Genomic DNA, 21,443 nt, shown 5'->3' with positions numbered 1-21,443 from the left:
ATATTGCTTCTATTAACATCATAACATTCTGCTTCTTTTGCAAAATTCTAAATTTCACTTTGCTTTTGGGATTGTTTTACATTGCAGTTGAGATGGGGAAAAAGATGCTATTTTACATAGAAAGTGATCTTTGAGCAAGGGCTTATTTCTTATTTATTAGTGGATATTTTTGTGTTATAATTTTTTTTTACTATGTAACATCATAATTTAGGGATTGAGGTGATGGCAACTAAAAACGCAAGAAGTCCCCTGAATTCTAAAACTACAAAAATTGAAATTCATGATGCTAAATTTAATAAGTATAATTATTAGAGAATAATTTGGGGGTCAGCACCTGTGGGAGGGAAGGTAACAGTGTTACAGGGTGCAGCCAAGAGGGGGGACCCCAAATGGGCATTTGAAATGGGGTCCAGAACTTAAGGTGTCCAGGAGATTTTAAGATGTCTCCAAACCCCTCCCCCCACACCCAGGGTGTGGGTTGGGGGAAGGGACAAATGGAGCAGGACCATTGAGAGCTGTTTTGCAGCTAAGCTCTGGCGTGGTCATTTAACATATCTATAGCCTTTGGCTGGTCGCTTAGATATGTTAAATAGCTGTGATCATCTCTGGGGGGGGGGAATGGAAGTAACTTCCCCACCAACACGTGACTGGGGGCAGATCCCCCCCAGGCTACAGCGCCTGCGTGGGAGCTCGGAGAAGATTGGCTCCAGGACATGGGGCCACACCTGCCCAGACTCATGATGGCAGCCCAGTAAAGCTGGAAGGGTATGAGTTCTGGCATGTGAAGCCGAGTGTGGGAGGAGTCGGAAATGAGGCTGCAGAGGAAGATTGGCTGAGGGGATTTTAAACCCAGACTTGGTGGCCATTAGAGGGGAGAACCACGTGGCTTTGGGAGAGTGGGGGCTCTCCCCTTCCCGCAGTCATAGGAGAGAGAACTATGCGTCTTTGACGGAGGAGAGAACTATGCGCATCCCAGAGAGAGAGAGCCATGCACATCCCTGAGAGGGAGAACCATGTGGCTTTAGAAAGAGTGAGGACTCTCCCTTCCCGCAGCCATAGGAGAGAGAACCACGCGGCTTTGATGGAGTGGAGACTCTTGCATCCCAGAGAGAACCGTGCTGCTTTAGGAGAGAGAACCACGCGGCTTTGGCAGAGTGGAGACTCCCGCATCCCAGAGAGAGAGAACCACGAGGCCTGGACGGAGTGGGGACCCCCGCAGCTTCAGAAGGGGGAACCACCACCTGGTTTTAGCAAAGATCCTGGCGACTCAGCCGAGGGTGCCGGGAACCCAGGGAGGTCTCCCAGTCAAGAAGGAGGACTAACTAAGAACCAGAGGACTGTCTGAGCCATGGACTTTGTTTTCCTTCCCTGAAATACGGTACTCTGGACTGGGCAAAGGGGGGAAGGAAGGAAGGACTGTGTCTGTTTGTGGGTGTTTTGGGGGGACTTTGGGGTTTTTGATAAAGACATTAGGTCACTACTTGAAGTTTGTATAGCATTAAATAAACATTTCCTTTCCTTTTCACGAATCTCTGGCATTGAGAGATGTCTTTCCTCAGGCGGCGGACGGACCTGGGGGCCTTTTAAATAATAGTATATCGTCCCAGGCACCCCTTGTTCTGTTCTGTAACAACAGGATTGAGCGAAAGAAGATTTGTATTTAGGGCCCAACAAAAGCCTCGGCTAACTGGAAGGTCACATGGAGGCTGGGATAGCCCTTCAGAATTGTTCTGCTTTGGGGCAAAGTGGACATTTATACTCTCATGTTGGCCACTCCTTGGATACAAGACACCCCTGGAAGGAGGTGGCACTTTGGGTTAGCAGTTTTCTTTTGGGGGTGGCTATCCGTCAAACAGACTCTTCCAGCAGCTGGTGGGACAAGTTCTTTACTTCTGGAGAGCAGTCTGAGGAGCACCTCACAGTGCCACCTACAGACAGATCTTAATGTGCACGGAGAACTTAGTCTCTGTTGTAAATGAAAAGCATGTATGTGAATATACCAACCTGGTATGTGTATTTATGAGGATAATATTTTAATTTGAAGGTTGAAAATATGATATTTCATTTCCAGAAAAGTCATGGAAAACACCTTGAAACAACTAAATTTGCCCCAGTAGGAGAAGTAGTAATGCCATAAACAGAAGTTAATCATGTTGTAACAGGGGAGATCTGGCCAGATTCCTGGGCAGAGGGGAGGGACCCCCATGAGAAGGACTGGGAAGTGCTGAAGGTGGCAGGACTGAAATCGAAACTAAAGCCGTATGACACACTTCCATTCCCCACACCCCCAAGGGTAAACAACTAATGCCGCTGGTGGTACAGCTTGCACAGAGCATGCACTGGTACAGCTTGCACAGACCATGACATACGTAAGTCATGGATGAGAACATGGTGACTCCTCACCCCGGGCAGAGATGCTGTGCCCCTGAGCGTGGCTAGAAACCCTCCTACCTGCTTCCCGGATCGTGATGGCAGGAGGAAGGGCAGAGGTGTTGTGTGGGCTGATGCATGTGATACACGTTAGATTGGCTGACAAGCTGGACACTCTCACAGCACACAAGCTTTGGGGGTGAAAAATCTAGACATAGGGCACTTGGAAACTCAGCCCCTTTTCTGTATTCCACTCACTTGCCAGGGGTAGGGGTGCAGAGCGTTTGCAGGAGTCAGTGGACTCCGGGCCACTTGTGGTTCTTGCCTTATCCCTCTTGTCAGGCCAGAGTAGGTTTTTGTGGGACATGAGCCTTGCCTGTAGCAGCCTGTGGGCTGCTGCAGCTCCACACTGCACAGCCCGGGTCCTGGACTGCCCTCCACTCCCTCACCGTGACAGCAGCATACAGATGTGTGGGCTGGGAATGTTCACTAGCCAGGGGTGCAGGAACAGCTTTGGATGCCCACTGCCGTGATTTGGCAGCGTGTCTGGCCCTGGGAAAGGGTGGGAGCTGCGGCAAGACAATGGTGATGCTAGTCCCACAAATGCGCACTCCAGGCGGACGGAGCTGGAGAGACAGAGATAGTTCATGTAACAGCATTGGGCACCAAGAAGACAGATAAGCATGGAGCAGGGTGTCTGGACACTGATTCTGGTCCTGGCGGTGGCTGGCTTCTTTCTGTGTTTTGCAGTAGAGAATGGCTTGGAGCCCAGGATTCTCCACTCCCCCAAACTGGGGAACCTTTCATAAAGACCTTTTTTCTTCCCCACCAATTATTGTGTTATGTTTGAGTACAGCAGCAGGTGGCCGAATCCTACTTTGGTAACAATGTCAGTAATTAAGAAATGCAATTTGGATGGTTTCTCTGCCAAAATCAGAGAAATACTTTTTTTTTTACAACACTTATATCTGTAAATGTTGGGGTACTTGGTGGTGGTCTAAGTATGTGTGCTTATAACACCTGTAATGCCAAGGCAGTGAACGAGAGCCATGGCCTAGATTTGAAATCAATTTTGATGTGTAAATTATTATTAATCTCTTTGATTTTATGATTTTTAGAACCTACCCTTGCAAAAATAAAATACCCTATGGCTATATAAACAGGATTATAACTTAGTACCATAAATGGATCTAGAAATATACTATATTCTGACCTGACCAGTGTGGCTCAGTTGGTTAAGCATCATTCCGCAAAGTGAAAGGTCTTTGGTTTGATTCCCAGTCAGGACACATGCCCAAGTTGTGGGCCTGGTCCTTGTCAGGGCAAGTGTGAGAGACAACTGGTCCACGATGTTTCTCTCAGACATTGATGTTTTTCTCCCTCTCTTTCTCCCTGCCTTCCTTTGTCTCTGAGAACATGTAGATAAAATCTTTTTAAAAAGTATATTGTGTCCTGAAATAAATAGAAAGATTGCTTATCAGTAAAACAAAAATAGAAGGAAAGAAAAAATATGTCCCTGTAGATAAGAAAATATAAGTAACAATAATTTTGTGTTAATGAGGGAATTTTGCTTTTTGTTTTAAATCTAATTTCCTCAAAGTGTTCCTGTTCATTTAGTCCAATTCAAAGTAGGAATCTTGAAATTACAAATTTTATCCATGTTTAGGAATTATATAATATATAATATATAATAATATAATATAATATAATATAATGACATTCAAAATGGTCATCACACTGCAACATGCAGAAGCCCTGATAACATGTGGAGTTGCTGCATCACAGCAGACTCTGTGAGAAAACTTCTGACGCTAGTGCCGGCGCCTGGGTCATAGGCCTATGTGCCAACTGCGAGTGTCTGGCATTTTCAGCTCCAACCCGGTCAGGGAAACAGCCTTTGCCCGTCATCAGGACTTAACAGGGTGGGGAATCCTCCAAACACATAGGGGTTCAGATGCTCAATGGTTAAAACGAATGACAAATGTCTACAGCAAGTACCAGGAAACGCTGTTATTTTCTCACATAATAACCAGCTTGAAGGTAGGCAGTTCAAGTCTGGGGCAGTGATTCAACAATGTCATCAGTGTCACTCTGTCTATGTAGCATGTTGGCTTATTGCCTAATGGGTCCCAGGTGGCACCCCTAGCCAGCATGTCTAGGTTCAACACAGGAAGTGAAGGGCAGAGCTGTGCTGACCATGTCTTTCCCCCCATTTATCAGGAAGGGGAAAGAAAGCTTTTCTAGCAACCCTCAACAGACATTCACCTATTCTCATTGACCAGAATTGTGCCATGAAGCCAGCCATGGAAATGAGGGAACCTAGAAAATTATTTAGCTGCCCCTCCCCAACGGGGCCTTTTGTAATAACAAAATGGAAATAGAGTGAGCAACAGGCACAGCTTCAATTAGCACTGACTCTGAAAGGGTGATTGGAATCATTCACCTTCTCCCCATGTGTTTCTTTAATCTCATGTAATCTTGAAGCTAACTTCCTTGCCGGGCCAGGACCTCTCTGTCTCCAGCACAAGTGAAAGCGGGGTGGGTTTGATGATGGAAGTTACAGTCACAGGCTACAGACAATTCTGCTGAAGAGCCCCTGGCTCCCATTCTCCTCAGCCTCTGTGATGTCACACTGGGACTTTCCTTCCACCCTAAGCTGTGGCTTCCGGCCTGGCTGCTATGGCCATGGGGTGCCTGGAGCAGGCAGGGGAGAGAGAGCCTGGTGGCTCTGATCTCCCCTGGGGGCACAGGAGGCCCAGCCATGCCGCTCTTGAGGGAGCCCCATCCCCCACCTCGGGCCCCACCTCCCTGGATCCTCCCCAGCCTGTTTGCTGCCTTCAATGTTGTGCTGCTGCTGGTTTTCAGCGCCCTCTTCTTTGCATTCCCGTGAGTCTACTGCACAAGCTAGCAGGTTCCTTATATAGAGAGAAAGGAAAACAGATATTGATAGTACAAATGCAAGAGAAGTTCAGAAGAGGGGGGTCAGAGAAGGGAATCTTCTAGGCAGAGAATTCTAGGCAGAGGGAATTGAATGTGCAAAGGCACAGATGTATGGAGTACTTGGTGCATTTGGGAATTGTAGGTGGCTGGTAATACTGGGGGACATTTGGTGGAGCCTCTGTGGATTTATCACTAGCCTGAGTATTTGGAGCAGGCTTGAAGGTCTGTGGGTTCTGAGAGGTGAACTGGGTCCTGTTGGGAGCTTCAGGCCATCCCAGATCAGGGCTGAGTCCTGCTCTGGTCTCAGTTGCAGGTGGCTGGCCCAGAATGGAGAGTGGGTCTTTCCTATTGTCACGGGTCCCTTCTTTGTCTTCGCCTTCTTCAGTCTTGTTTCACTCAACTTCTCAGACCCTGGCATCTTGCATCAAGGTGAGACCTGGGCCCCCAGGAGAAGGAGGTAGCAGCCTAAGGGTTCCTGCCTATAGGGATGATTACTAAAGTGCCCCTCCCATTTCTCCTGCTGTGGCCTCTGGACCTGCTCAGTCCAAGTCCTCATTTGCTCAGGCCTTGCTTCTGGCCCTTCCTTTCCCAGGGCTCGACATGTGGAGAAACAGAATTCTGGAGGTTTTCCAATAACCTCCAGAATTCTGGAGGGGTGGGCTGGGCCGGGCTGGGGAGAGAGGCCAGCTCATCGCACTCAGTTCTCTCTTCCTTCTGCCTGCTGTACCAAATCCTTGAAGCATCAGTCATGATTCCAAAGGCCTGGGTTCTCACAAGAGGCTTCAGGTGGAAACCATGCTTCCCTCTCTCTGAGTTTGGTCAGCTTGCTCAGCATGGACCAGGGAGTCCCCTGCCCACATCACCCCCCATCCTTCTTGGAGCCACATAATACTGCAGGACTTCCCACAACCAGCAAGAGACTGACGGAAGAGGCTCCTGGTGCTGCCCAATCCTCTTCCCGTGCCAGGCTCCAACGAACAGGGTCCCATGACGGTACACGTGGTATGGGTGAACCACAGGGCCTTCCGCCTGCAGTGGTGCCAGAAGTGCTGTTTCCACCGCCCACCCCGGACCTACCACTGCCCCTTGTGCAACATCTGTGTGGAGGTGAGAGCCCCTCTTGCTTGCCCAGTGTGCCCCACCCCCCCAGCCCATTACCTGGTGGGGACCAGGAAGTTCACTCATACAGGGGCCAGTGGTGGCTATGAAACCACTTCAGGGACTGCTAAAGGCCAAGGGTGGCAGTAATACCCAGCCACTCTTGGTCACTCATGCAGTCACTGCCTCTATACCTGTGCCTGCACCTGTACTGGGAGGCTGGCCCTTGCCTGCACAGGTGCTGACATATACAGGGGCATCCACATCTATACTGGCCTGGTCAGGCCAGGAGAAGGAAAGGTACTCCTGTCCTACCCACCCTCCCACACCCCACCACAGGCCCTCGCTCATGCTTGCTGACAGCAGACACCCAGGACCCTCGGACTCACATTGGCTCAAACCCTGACTTGAGTGCTTGTCTTTCTCATTTGCACAGCCCACAGAGGTTTACAAATGTGCTTCCCTGTGTAGTTCTTCCAACCCTAGAAGGCTGCCTGGGCAAGGGTATTATTGTTATCCTCATCCTTAGGGTGAGAAAAGAGATGCCCAGAGACACACTATGTTCTCTGTGTTCCACAGAAGAGCAGTCAGGCTTTGTCTCTAAACACAGGGTGCTTCCTTAGCCAGTACAGACCCAGACCTCGACAGGCCAGCTTGTGAGCCACAGAGCCCTAATGGTGCTCTAACCACTGAAAATGCCAGCGTTAGGGACTTTGTGACTCAGTTAGGGGTAGGGGGAAGGCAGGGCGTGGGGCCAAGGGCAGGTGGCTCAGGGTGAGAAAGTAAGGCCTCAGATTTAGGGGTAACAGAAGATGGGACAGAGGTCGGGTCCTAGAGGCCTGCTTTTTCTTCTTCTTGCCCAGGATTTTGACCATCACTGCAAGTGGGTCAATAACTGCATCGGTCACCGCAACTTCCGCTTGTTTATGCTGCTCGTCCTGTCCCTATGCCTCCACTTGGGCGCCATGCTGGTCACCTGCCTGATCTTCTTGCTGCGCACGACTCAACAGCACCTTTACATAGACAAGGTCGTCGCGTATCCGCCTGGCGGCTGGGCCTAAGTAGGGATAAGCAGGTAGCTCCGCGACAGCGGAGGGCGGGGTCTCGGAGGCAGAGCTAATGGTGCAAGGGGTTTGAGAGAAGCTGCAGCCCTGGCTGGTGTGGCTCAATGGATTGAGAGAGAAACTGCTTGGGAAGAGCAGTTTGGGACAAGGTGAGGGTGGGTGGGGCCAGGGAGGTGAAGGGTGGGCCTAGGAGGAAGCTCAAAGACGTGAGAATCCAGCAAGGTCAGGAATTGAGGGTAGCTAAAGGTAGCACGGGGGCTTGAATTGCAGGGTCCGTGAGGTTTACGCGGGGGTGGAGCGGGGCGGCGCGGGGAGGGAGAGGATAGACAATGTGGTTGTGGACGGGGTCAGGGATGAGGGGCGGGACCAGGGAGGACTTTTTCGGGAGGCACTGCTCCTTAGCTGGTGCGCAGCATCGTGGTCGCTGTAGTCGCGGCGGGCTTCCTGGTGCCGCTCTCCCTGCTGCTGCTGATCCAGGCCTTGTCAGTGAGCGCGGCCGAGCGCTCCTACGAGGGCAAGGTACGCGGGGCACAGCGGAGAGCCACTGCCTCGGGCTGTGGGTGGTGGCCTAGCTCCTCGGTCACCTCAGCACTTCACGCTCTTTCTCCACTGCCCTGGTTTTGATGGCCTGATTTCCCTCGAGGGTGCTTCGTTAGCACTTACAGACCCAGACCGAGCTCAAAACTCGCCTCCTCCGGAGCTCGGTGGTAACTCTCCCTCCTGGGTGCACTCCCTTCAGGGCCTACTGTGTACTGGGCTCGTGTGCATTATTTTGAGGGGCGGCGGGCGTGAGGCGAGTAAGGCTACATCTTGCGCTTGTGTTTATAAAGAACCTGAAATCAGAATAACACCTACCAGACACCTGTGAACACTCTGAGGGGCCTGGCCTACATGTGTAGCACAGATTCAGAGAGGGAATTGACAGTTCAGGCACGACTGCGGTGTAGGGTAGGAAGTACCACTTAGTGATTTTGGATGGGCAGAAGACAGGGGAGAGCACTGCCGGTGAGGGGCCAGCTTGCAAAAGGCAGGGCGCTGGAATGAGGAGAGGATGGAGAAGAAATAGTCTTAACTGGAGCAGAAGATGGCATAGAAGTCAAGTGGACTGCTTGGAGTTGGCCAGATTTACAAGGCCCAGGAAATCAGGTGGAGAATTTGATCTTGGTGCATTGGAATCCTGGGAGCCATGACAGGATTTTTTCTTTTTCTTTTTTTTTTTTTAACATACAGTAAAATTCACACTTTAAAGTGCACAGTTACATGAATTTTGACAAACCATACAAGTCCTGTAACCACCACCATAACCAAAATTTAGAACATTTCCGTCACCTCCAAAAATTCCCTCATGGCCTTTTGCAGTTGGTTTTCCTCCCTGCCAACCTGGCAAACACTGATCCGTTTTTTATCCCTATAGTTGTCCTTTTCCCGAGTCTCACGAAGTGGAATCAAAACTTTTCGAGTCTGGCCTTTTTCACTTAGCACAATGCATTTGAGATTCATCTGTGAAGCAGTTTCTTCCTTTTGGTTGCTGTGTAGTATTCACTCACATGGATGTACCACAGGTTATTTATTCATGCAGCATAATGCCAACATGTCTTCCAAATGGCCTTTTCATTTTGCATTCCCAATGAAATGCATAAGAATTACAGTTGTTCTTTACCTTCAGTAACATTTGGCATTGTCAGTTGTTTTTTGTATCTTAATCTTAGCTAGACTAATAAATGTGTAGAAGTATTTCATTGTGGTTATTTATACATTTTTAGAGGGTAAGGGCGGGGAGAAAATGAAGAGAAACATCAATGTATGGTTGCTTCTTGTGCGCCACCTACCGTGCATCTTTAGCATTTCATGTAATAAGGGCTTGGTGATGATGAACTCCTTGAACTTGACCTTATCTGGAAAGCACTTTATCTCCCCTTCCATTCTAAATGATAGCTTTGCTGGACAGAGCAATCTTGGATATAGGTACTTGCTTTTCATGACTCTGAATACTTCTTTTTAGCCCCTTCTTGCCTGTAGGGTTTCTTTTGAGAAATTGGCTGATAGTTTTATGGGAACTCCTTTGTGGGTAACTGTCTCCTTTTCTCTTGCTGCTTTTCTTATCTTTAATCTTGGCTAATGTAATTATGATGTGTCTTGGTGTGTTTTTCTTTGGGTCCAACTTGTTTGGGACTCTCTTAGCTTCCTGGACTTCTATGTCTATTTCCTTTGCCAGATTGGGGAAGTTTTCATTATTTTAGTTTTCAGTGTCTTGCTCTTCCTCTTCCTCTGGCACCTTATGATTTGGTTGTTGGAATGTTCGAAGTTGTCCCAGAGGTTCCTCAGCCTCTCCTCAAGTTTTTGAATTCCTGTTTCTTCATTCTGTTCTGATTGAATGTTTATTTCTTCCTTTTGCTCCAAATCATTGATTTGACTCCCGGTTTCCTTCCCTTCACTGTTGGTTCCCTGTACATTTTTCTTTATTTCACTTTATATAGCCTTTACTTCTTTCTTTATTTGCATCCATATCCAATCTGAACATCCTGATTACCAGTGTTTTGAACTCTGCATCTGATAGATTGACTATCTCCTCATCCGCATCACTTTTTTTCCTAGAGTTCTGATCCGTTCTTTCATTTGGACCATATTTCTTTGTCTCAGAGCATCTTTCAACACTGTAAGGGGTGGGGCTTTAGTATTCACCACATCAGGGTAACCCCACTTCATGCTATTATAATTTTTAAAATTTAATTTTCCATTTGTTTGTTATTACAGTCATTCATCACATAACTGTGGTGATACATATGAGAAATGCATCATTAATTTTGTTGTTGTGCAAACATTGTAGAGCACACTTACACAAATCTAGGTGGTATAGCCCACTACACACCTGGACTATATGATATAGCCTGTTGCTTCTGGGTTTCAAGCCTGTACAGCATGTTACTGTACTGAAAGTGTAAGTCATTGTAATGTGTTGCACCATCATAGTACAATGGCTATGACATTACGAGGTGATAGAAGTTTTTCAGCCCTATTATAATCTAATTGGGACCACTCTTCTATATGCAGTCTGCCATTGACCACAATGCATTTGAGACCGATAAAGAACCTGAAGCACCATTATGTGTTACACGACTGTATAAGAAAATACAGTGGATTGTTGTATATTGGTCTTGAATCTTGCAATTTTGCTAGACTCACTTACTAGTTTAATAACTTTTTTGTTGATTCTACATAGAAAACTGTGCCACCTGTGAATAAGGACAGTTTTATTTCTTCCTTTCCAACATTATGGTTTTATTTATTTTTCTTTTATTTTCCTTTTGCTTTTCTTACTGCAACGTCCTGAACTTCCAGAGCAGTGTTGAGGAGCAGTGAAAGTGAACATTTTTGCCATGAGATTTCTTCAGTAAGACAATGACTTCGAAAGGCTGTTTTAGGAACATAGTAGTATGCCACTTTAATGAGGGAGGGGCTGGAGGCATTGAGATATCTGAAAGGACAGAGGAGCCCTCTTTGCCCACCTCCTCCCACCCCTCCAGTCATCACTCAATCAGTCCACCCATATTTGGCTCCCAGCCCACCTGTGACTCCTTTGCTCAGCCCTTACTCATTAGACCCACGTGGTCTACCTGACTTCTCTCTCAAGCTTCAGTCCATCATTTCAGCCTCTCTTGGGAAGTATTTTCCATTCCCACTTCCTGTGGTTCTTCCAACCCCAGGTCAGGTCATAGGCCTGCCCTCCCTCCACTGGGATGGGGCCCTTGCAATCCAGGATCTTCGGCACAAGAAACCTAAATGTGGTCTGCACTCTATGATTCACTGGGCAAGACTCTTTCCCATTATCTGCAGACCCCATTCCAGGGACCTCCAACCTATCTCCAACCCCTGACCATAACTTACTTGGTGGGTGATAGTAAGGGCTCTGGAGCCAGACCACGTGAACTCAAACCACAGCTCCACAACATAGCAGCAGGGAGGTCTTGAGTATGTTACTTAGCCACCTGGTGCCTACATTTTCCCATCTGTAAAGGAGGTACAGCATGAATTAATGTGCATAAGACACATAGAACTGTGGCTGGTACAAGTGCTGTATATGCTGTTATTCTTGTCTTCTCTCTTTCCCATCATCATTTATACATGTCCATGTCTCATCTTAAAAGCAAAGCAAAACCCTCACTTAATGTCACAGGTATCCAGTCTACCTGCTGTACTCTCCCCTTCAGCTCTGCCACATTTCCTATAGGAGTTGGCTGTGCCATTCTTTGCCTTCCTCAGCCCACTTCAGCCCAACCTCTTTCTTCAGCATCACACTGATGCCGCTCTCTCCAAGTGGCCAAAGCTGGCAGGCATCCCTCAGACTCCTCTTTCCCCACTGCACACAGCAGCATCTGAAGCTGAACACATCTGCAGCAGCCCTTCCCCAGACTCTCTGGGCCCAGCTGCTGCTCTGCCTGCACCTTGCAGCCTTGGCCTGTGCATGCTCTTCCACCAGCACAGTGCTGGGAACATCGTCGAGGCCCCCAAGTATTTATGAGTAAATGAGTGAACCTACAAACAAAGAAGCCAATAATGCTTTGGGAGAGAAGCGAAGAGAGGGAGAGAGAAAGAAGCCTGATGTCCTGATCTGCCGGGGAAGGGTAGAGAGCCCAGGCAGCAGGGAGTTGGGCAGGAGAGAGGGTGAGAAAATACCTACTTTGGTTTTGACCTGTGAACTGTAAGGGCTTTTGCAACATGGGACTGGGGCAGGAGATTCAGGTGTGGAGCCAGTGAGAAAGGACAGCTTGGAAACTTCAGACCTGTTAGATTCCACTCATGTCTCAGGGGGCCCCACATGGGGAGAGAGAGGAGGGCGCTCCGCTTTATTAGTCAGTTTTATGAATTTATCAAATAATTATCAATCCTTTAAACATTGATCCATCGACATTTTCATGTACTTCATATACATCTAATAAATCAACATTTCTCTAAAATTCTGAGTATAAATTTGATCAAGCTCTTCAAGCAACTTAATTAAAATTGTGAATAGAATGTAAGTTTCCCTTAAATGCTTTAAACAGCTTTAAGTAGGCAGAACTCAAAATGTCTCAATGGTCAGTGCTGCATTTTGGAGCTGTCTCGACTTTTCCTCCAGGCGCAGCTGCCTTGTGTGCAGTCCTGGCTCCTTCTGGTGGAGCTGCTGAGGATAGAAGTCTTAGTGATAGGGCAGGGGTACAGGGAAGCTGGTGCTGGGTAGAGGTGCCACTGGGTCATTTTTAATTATGACAAACATTTCCTATCAAGGGCTCTTGAAGTCTGAGACTTGGCCTGCACTAGGGAGGAGTAAGGGGCTCAGGAAGGCTGGAGGCCCATGGATGGAAGGAGGGACAGGGAGGAGGAGGAGAATCTGGTCAAGAGTGCCCAGGGGATGCCCTAACCAGTGTGGCTCAGTGGGTTGGGCATTGTCCCACAAACCAAAAAATCTCTGGTTCAATTCCCAGTCAGGGCACATGCCTGGGTTGTGGGCCAGGTCCCTGGCTGGGTGTGTACGAGGGGCAACCGATCAATGTTTCTCTCACACATCCACGCTGATGTTTCTGTCCTTCTCTTTTCCCCTCCCTTCCCTTCTCTCTAAATCTAAATAAATAAAATCTTTTAAAAAGAGTGCCCAGAGGAGGACTTGACCTTTGGACTTGACCTTTACTGCATTGGGTGCCCAGGACCTTCGGTCCAGATTTTCCAGGGCCATGTGACTTTGGTTAAGGAAATAGTGTAGGGCTTCGTACAACCACCCTTCCAGATAGTGATATCCGTGAAGGCACAAGTTTAGGGAAAAGTAGGGGAGTAGGATGTGTGTGTGTGTGGAACTGTCTTTGGAGCAGTTTGTCAGCAAAAGGAAGATCTGGACCTCTATCTGGGATGACATATTAGGAGGATATGTGTGGCCAAAGGAGACAGAGATGGGGAAGATGCTGAAGAAGAGGGTATAAGGTGATGGGAAGGATTCTCAAGAAGGCAGGAGAGGTGGGTGTAGTGCCAGGGTCTCCTGGAGAGAACAACTTAGAAATGGGTTGGGTAAGACCTCAGTTCTCTCTTGGGCCTCTCTGCCCTCTGAGTGTGCTGCAGCTCTGGGCCAGGCTGGGCTGTCTGCTCAGGGAGGGAGGGCCAATGGGGACGGTCTGTCCAGTCCTGCTGGCTCTGAGCTCCTCTTCCCACCTTTACCCCCCTCCAGTGCCAATACCTGCAGGAATACAACCCCTTTGACCATGGCTGTGTCAGCAACTGGTATTTAACAATTTGTGCACCACTGGGACCCAAGTGAGTTGGCAAACCAGAGGTCTGAGCGGTGGTCCCCGGGGGCGGTGGGGTGGGGTGTAACTGGGTCACCTCTCCTGGACTCTTAGCACAACTCCCAGGCCCTCACACTCGCAGTTCCCATTTCTCTGAGGTTTCCTCCAGGGCAGTGTGGGAGCCTCAGGAGTCTCCCTATTTCCTTGACTCTGTGCATTCTTGCCCCAAGAAATCAAGTGGAGGGACACTGCAGCCTGGGTGAGACTGGCCCCAGCTCCCCTCAGGGCCAGGTCCCGGCCTATGCACTCCCCAAGCTGAGGAGACATGGGGACCAGGCCAGGGGAGACACTGCCCCTTGCGTCTGGTTTATTGCTCCCCAGGTACATGGCCAATGCCATCTGGCTGCAGAGAGTGGTGGAGCCGGACTGGGTGCCCGTGCAGAACCTACATTTCCCAACGTGCCCCTCTGCGCTCAGTCACCCAGTTTTCCCTGGGCCTGGGTCTGGTCGCCAGCCCCAACCTCTGGCTCTCCGCAAATCAGTAAAGGCTCCCCCAGGGAGTGGTGAGGCTGAAGCTGTCCTGGAGGTGAGTAGTGTTTGTGTGTGTGTGTTGGGAGAGGGGCCTCTGTGGATTGTGTAGGTGTTGGGGGGAGCTGCCCCGCCCCCACCTATGTTGAGCTGGTTATGAAGCTAGAGCACTCAGAGCTCAAGGAAGGGGGATTATAGACCCGAGGAGTGTTAGAAGTGGAGTCACAGCCCTCCAGAATACACCAGTGGTTCTGGAAACACAAAAACCACACCACTCTTGCTGGTTAGCCTTGGGCCGGTCACTTACCCTTTCTGGACTTCAGTTTCCTCAGCTATAATGAGGACTGAAACTAGGCCAGTGGTTTATAATTTGGGGAGGGGGGTCAGAATCCTTTATTTAAAGTCAATTTTTACTCTAAAATCCAACATATGTGAAACATATGGAGGTGAAGCATTAGGATTGCTTGGATAGTTTCTTGCTCTCCAACAGACAGGCCTGAGTTGCGGGGCAAGGGCTTGGAAAGAGCCCCCACACCCCCACTTCATGTTTAGCTCCACACAGGCCTAGTGCTGCCTCTGCCTCGGGAGGCCCCCAGATGAGGCTCGCCCCTTCACGCCCAGGAGGCCAGGAACCCCTGCACCGAAACTTTCCCTCCTGGGCCCCATCCTTGGCCACTCTGCTGGCAGGGAGTGCCAATCTTCCCTCCCACCCCCACCCCCCGCCAAAGCCCATTAAACTCCTTTTCCCTGCCTCCTGCAATTGCCCTAATGTGTGTGTCTGTCCTGGGGGTGAGGGTGTCAGAGGGTGAGGGGTGCTCTGAGGGCCGGGGACAAAGACCTTGGGAGGGAGGACGGCCCAACACTAGCCAGCTCTGCGACCTTGGGCAAGACACTCAGCATTTCTCTTATCCTTAAAATGGGGTGACCATAAAAACCATAATGGCGGTCCTGGCCACCTCCCCGAGAGTGCTGGAGACGAGGGAAGAGAAAACCCAGTACTGTACCATGAGGGCTGTTGGGCTCAGGAAAGATCCCGCCCCCGCCTACCGCACCCCTGTCTGGCTGCAGGGGGCGCCCGCTGCCCGGGAATTCCTCAAGTCTGGGCCGGTCCTGCCAGGGCCACTGGGGCCTCCGGGTGGGCTGGTGCTGGCTGGCCTTCTCAGTCTGGGAGTGGTCCCTCCCTCTGCCTCATTCCTGAGAGGGAGGTGGAGGGTGGGGGTCTTCATCATAGTCCAGCCCTGATTCCTTCCTACCAGAAGGAAGTAGGAAAGTTTCTTGTCCTCATCCCTCCCTCCTGTTGGGAAGTAGGTCCTGTCCCTGGGGTGGGCTCCTGGCCCTGTGAGTCTGCAGGATGTGTGTGTTTGTGTGGGGTGGGGTGGGGGGGCTGGGGGCGGGACTGTGCACGTGAAACTGTGGCTCTTGTAGGGGCCAGTGTGTGACAGTGGGAATGGAACTAATGACACCTTCCTAAAAGATTGTCAGAGGATGAAGTGAGTGAGGTGGTTCATGCAAAACACCTGGTACACAGTAGGCACACAATAAATGGGGCAGTGTGATTATAATTACTGTCTCCACCTCACAGCTAACAGACCACCCAGTGTTTCTTCAAAGACCACCTTCTCAGAATTACTTGGGCCCCCAAACCACCCAGCCAGAATCACACACAGGGTGGGGGGAGGGTCAGAATTTGAATCAGAATTGTTATTGGGTGCCTCATGTGATTCCTGCCACCCTGGAGTTTCAGAACTGTGGCCTTAGCAGGTGGGGATGGGTCCCAAGCACACTGCTTCCCTGGTGTCCAGGTGAAACTGGGGTATGGTGAAGTTTAGACGGTCAGATGAACACCCCAGCGGCCCGTGGAGGTGTGTGCGCCTGTGTGGGCATGCATGTGCTTGTGCGTTGGGGGCAGGAGCTCATTCTCTAGGGGAGCCAGCCCAGCCCTGGGAGGTAGGTGACCCACAGCACAGGACACGGCTCCAGTTCTCACGTGCTGAGTTCCCTGCGAGGCTGCCTTCCCCTCTTCCTGGCACCTCCACCCGCTGAGGCAGCCTCGGGGCCCTTCCGTGTGCAGCGCAGCCTCACCCACCGAGCCGGTTCTGGTTCTCTGGGCTCCTGGCCAGCCTCGCTCAGCCCCAGGGACTCCAGCTCTTTCTCATCCCCTTCGCCCTGGTCCCAGTGTCTCCCAAAGTCCCAAGCCCCTTTGTTGTTCATGCCTTTTCTCAGCGCTCAGCCCTGCTTAACTCAGCATTGCCTGTGGGTTCTCAAGAGGGGTGCAGAGCACTAGAGCCCAGTTTGAGGCTTGCTGTAAATGGCTTCAGTGGCCCCCTTTAAAATTCTTTAAAATTTGCAAGTAAAGCTGGAGCAGCCTCATGTAGCCCAGAAAGCCCGCTGTGTATGGTCACATGGTGAAGGAAGGAAAGTATGAGGCCTTTCCAGCCCTTGAGCCGAGGTGTGTATGTGGAACATGAATCTGTGTGAGCCTCTTGTCTGTGTGCAGGGTGCACAGCTCAGCCCAGGCTGGTGAAATGGGGCACCCACAGGGCTCTCGGGCCCACTCCCAAATGGGTGTCCTTGGGGTGGTCAGGGCCTAGGCCAGAGTGGAAGAGATCCAAGAACCTGGGCTAAGGCATGGATGGAGATATATTCATGGGACCGGCTTGTTCAGGAGTGGCATCTGCCTGGAGCCCCAGCCCTGCAAGGGGCTGGGGAGGCCTAGTTCTGCCCTGCCCTGCCCAGCTGCCCGTCCCTCTTGGCCCTGACTGGGTCACAGCCAGGTGGCTGGTAATCAGGGCTGTACATACCGGTGTTAAAAAGCAACTGAGTAAATTTGAAGATCTAACTGACTAATAAATGATTCATAAATTGGGCAGCATCCCATCTAGCAACCAGAAGGGCACAAAATAGAAGGTTTTAATAGGAAGAAGGGTGGAACAAGGAAGCTATAAAAAAAAAGAAAGGATTATTTGGGGGCCCATATGTCTTTTAGGGGGAAGGGGCTTGTCATTCAGATTATCTTTTTTTTTCTTTTTTTGACATTTTAAAAAAAGATTTTATTTATTATTTTTAGAGAGGGGAGGGGAAGGAGAAAGGAGCTTAATGTGTGGTTGTTTCTCGAGTGCCCCCTACTGGGGACCTGGCTTGCAACCCAGGCATGTGCCCTGACTGGAAATTGAACCGGTAGCTCTTTGGTTCACAGGCTGGCACTCAATCCACTGAGCAACACTATCCCTAGGACTGCCTTTTCTTTCTGTGGGGGATGGAGAGGGTCTACATGACAGATTACATTATTGGTGCTTGACCAGAGAATTACAGACTGGTTAAGATTACATTTTTAGGACAGGATGAAACTGCAGTTAGACCAGGTATTAAATCTAGGTTTGGTGTCATGAGCTTTTATCATGAGTTACTCCATTTTGAGCCTGTGGTTTTCTCTTTTCTCTTGTCTCCAGCTATATAGGGATGCACCCCAGTCCAAGGCAAGGCCTTCCAAGCCCTAACCCACAGGTGGCAGGCACAAGACCAGCGGGCCAAATCCAGCCCTCCACCTTGTTTTATCCGGCCCAGCACCTTGTTTCTACCCAGTGGCAGCACTGAGCTGCTTGCCCCTAGTTAAGGAGTAAGTTACATTTCTATAGTCATAAAATTACACTCAGGCCTTTGAAGATGACCGCAAGGCTGATGTGGCCCCTGGTGAAAATGAGTTTGACACCCTTGCCCTAAGCTAATTGTGAGCATCTCCTCTGACAGCCTGGGCCTCCGTGTCCACACTGGGCACAGACATAACTTTCCTCAGATTCTCAAAGGAGGCCATGGGAACACACCCCTCCTGCTCTGGGATATATAGGTCTCTGTAGTGCCTACCAGCCTGAGATTTTTAGGATTTCTGCTCTTCTAGGGGTAAGTGGGGCCTAGCCCACCTCTTCTTTTGACTCGCTCCCCTACCCCCTGCCTCTAAGCCTTGACCCCTGCCTCAGACATTCTTTCCTGCCAGGCTGGAGGTCTGTTGAGCTGTACCCACCTGCCTTTTCTGCCCCTTCCCCATTTCTACTGGACTTGCCCTTGATTCTCAGACACATCTCTCGAAGTCCTTGGCTCACTGATAAAAAAGGAGGGGTGTTGTCAGGGACCAGTGATGGGACCTACTCTCCACACGTTGTGATGCCATGCTATCCCTGTCTTCCCTTGGGCCGCAGCCAAGGGGTGACCCCTGCCCTGCAGGGCCACCAGGTGTCCACGTGTCCAGAGCCCCTCTGGGAGGTGCCCAGCCCACTCCTGGAACCTGGTGGAGGTGGTTGGACCCTGGGATGGGGAGCCTGGAAGCATCCACTCCTCATTGCCTCTAGTCCTTTCCTTTGGGGGCCTTTTAGAAGGTCGGGGTGTGTGGAGTGGGGAGAACCCTGAGCTGAGAGTCAGGTATCACTCAGCTCTTCTACCAACTAGTGCTGTGGGAGCAGGTCTCTTTCCTCTGCTTGGCCTCAGGGTCATTATCTGTAAACAGGATGATCACAGCTAACCTTACAGGTGGTCACATGATCCTCACTCTTTAGAGCGAGTAGGGACTCAAGCTGGACAGATGGGAACTAGAGGGGGAAGGGATTGCTCAGGATGACGCAGTCTCCCAGGCAGGTGGTGCTCTCCCTGTTTCCCAGGCAGCCTCTCCCATTCCTGCTCAGGGGACCATTCCAGAGGGGAAGGACTTGGACAGTGACCACAGGGCCCTGCTTTCCAGCCCCCATGCCTCAGAGCCAGGTCCTGCATTTCAGCACAAGGCTTGGGAAGCTGATAAGAACGCTGGGCTTAACTCTGTCTCCAGCCCTGTGCCGGGAGCGATAATGATGCCCTGCCCTGAGCTGCCTCCTGCTCTGCCCTGCCCTGTCCTGCTCTGCCCTGCCCACCTCACCCAAGGGGCCCTGTAGGTGGCTGAGGGTGGGGCAGGGTGGAGGAGGTTGCAGCAGTGTCCTGAGACCAGGGTCCCGAATCCTAACACCTCACAGGAAACAAGCCCCTTGTTGACTGACCCTCCTGGGCCCCTGGGCACAGTGCCTGCCACCAGGTGATGCCCCATTAGCCCCCTGTCCTCCTCTTTGGTTCCCATATGCGGAGTGTGGCTGGAGGGGTGTGGCCCTGGGCTGGAGGTTTGCCAGGGCCCCGTACTGGGAAACAAAACTTTTATTGAGCACTGCCCGGGCCAGGGCCAGTGCTAAGTGGTTCATAAGACCTCCTCTAATCCTCATAACAACCTTCTGAAGCTGTTATTATTGTTTTAGAGACGAGAAAACTAGCCCTGAGAAAACAAGCCACTTCACCAAGGTCACACTGCTTCTATGTGGCAGAGCCAAAACTATGTCGGCCTTTGCCATTGCACTGTGCTTCATTGCAGTTCTGTTTTATTTCAGTTTAGGGCACTGGTTAAGACTTGGGCTGTAAAGCCAGACTGCCTGGTTTCCCTGCCGTAGATGAATAATCATGCCTCCTAGCGCCATTATGAGGATTCATTGTTTGGAGCATGTGAAGAGCTTGGCACCCACGCTGACCCATGGCAGGTGCTTGGTCAACGGTACAGTGAGGCCCAGGGGGGCGTAGGGTGCCAGGTACATGACAACAGCAGCCCGCTCCTGCCCAGTTTGGTGTGGGTTTCCTAGTGGCCGGGCAGCAGAGGCAAAGGATGCTGCTTCACAGAGGAGGTTTGTGGTGGTGGTTTACAGAGAACCAACCAACGCTGCTGTCTCCAGGCCAAAGCGGAATGGAGGTGTGGGCGGAGAGTCTTTCCTGCAGCGGCGTATTTAAAGAAAGAGAGTCAAGGGAGCAGCAAGATGACCACCCAAGGGCTCCAACCTCCCACACGGTGAGGGAGTTCCTGTCATGAGAGGCTCTGCTGCTTCTGTTTTGTAGTGGGACGCAGTGTCCGGGCTGAAGGATGTCACAGGCTGCAGCGTTCCGAGCCCTGAGCCTGGGCCACGTGGACAGCCACTGCCCGCAGACCTGCCCAGTCCGCCCTCTCCCCATTGTCTCCCTGTGCCTGTCTGCCTCACCTCCTCTCACCTTCCCACGGTCTCCTCTCTCGCTCTTGTTGTCCCTCCTCTTTTCACTGCCTTTCATGCTCTTCCTACCCTCACACTGCCTCTCTCCCCCTCCCCCTCCCCCTCCCCAGACTGCAGCTCCAGGAACACAAAGTAAACTGTCTGACAACTGTCAAGTATAACTTTTAACTGTGATTCCTGGAAGCCCCTGGGCCTGGTTGTGGAAACCCACAAAAGTCCGGGCCAGGCCTGCACAGGGCGCCTTTGTCTCTGATCTGGGCTTCCTCCTTGGAGCCAGGCACATGCTTTCCCAGCAGCGTTTTGGTCGGGCTATTTTGCTGCTGAAATTGAGGGTTCCCGAACTGGAAGGGGCCTACGTGATTATATTGAGAAGAAAACTGGGGTACCAGGTGGGGGGCCCCCAGGCTTCCCCCAAACCACTCATCAAGTGAGACGCCCGGCTGGTCATCTTGCTTCTCAGCCTCACCGTCACCCCATGGTGAGAAGCCAGATGGGTCAGAGGCCTGGACTGGCTCCTTCCTCTCTCGGGTGAAATCACAGTAGACAGGACAATAATAATATCAGTTTGAATGCTAACTGCGGGCTAAGTGCTTTGCTTGCATTAGCTCATGTAATCCTCAAAACAGCTCGAGAGGAAAGTGCTGCTGTTACTTTTGTGGACGTGGCCCTGGACAGTCTTCAGGCCTCCGCCTCCCTATCTGCAAGCACAGAGTTTTCCGGAGGATCCTCAGGGCTCCTCCTGCTCTGACTGCCTAGGAGTCCATGACTCTGTGACAGGGAGGAAGGTCCCTGGCCTGGGGACAAACCCTGAGGTGGAGAGGGCCCTGGGCAAGGCTTTTCCCATGGCCCATTAGGGGCCTTTACCTGAACCTCGTCCAGCTGTCTGCTAATAGTGCGGGTGGGGAGCGTTAGGTCACCAAGCAAGGGCAGGACCCTTGGCCATCTGGGGGGAAGGCCCCCTGCCCAATAATTGCCAGATACATGTGCTGATGGGAATGGAAAGGCATGCTCCTGCCTGCCTTTTTCCTGGCTGGGGCAGTGGCATGCTGTGGAGAGAGCAGATTGGGTGTCAGGAGACTCTGCAGCTTCCTGTGGCCCTGGAGAAGCCCCGAGCCTCTCAAAGCCGCTGTTACCACATCTGTGAAGGGAAA

At 50.9% G+C, this 21,443-nt stretch overlaps 1 protein-coding gene across 1 annotated transcript; it reads left to right on the top strand.

Annotated features, from left to right (window-relative positions):
• Positions 1-5,131: 5,131 nt before the first annotated feature.
• Positions 5,132-14,851, top strand: ZDHHC19 (zinc finger DHHC-type palmitoyltransferase 19). The gene is made up of 8 exons (XM_045851911.1): positions 5,132-5,256; positions 5,618-5,739; positions 6,278-6,417; positions 7,272-7,444; positions 7,886-7,991; positions 13,666-13,751; positions 14,105-14,309; positions 14,804-14,851. Exons 1-8 carry the CDS (start codon positions 5,132-5,134, stop codon positions 14,849-14,851), a joined length of 1,005 nt encoding a protein of 334 aa, XP_045707867.1.
• Positions 14,852-21,443: the final 6,592 nt, after the last annotated feature.

This window comes from Phyllostomus hastatus, unplaced genomic scaffold (genome assembly GCF_019186645.2).
Source record: "Phyllostomus hastatus isolate PE091 unplaced genomic scaffold, TTU_PhHast_1.1 phas_contig_86, whole genome shotgun sequence".
Lineage (NCBI taxonomy): Eukaryota > Metazoa > Chordata > Mammalia > Chiroptera > Phyllostomidae > Phyllostomus > Phyllostomus hastatus.
Note: the sequence above shows the minus strand (reverse complement) of the source record. Positions and strands in the feature narration are given on the sequence as shown.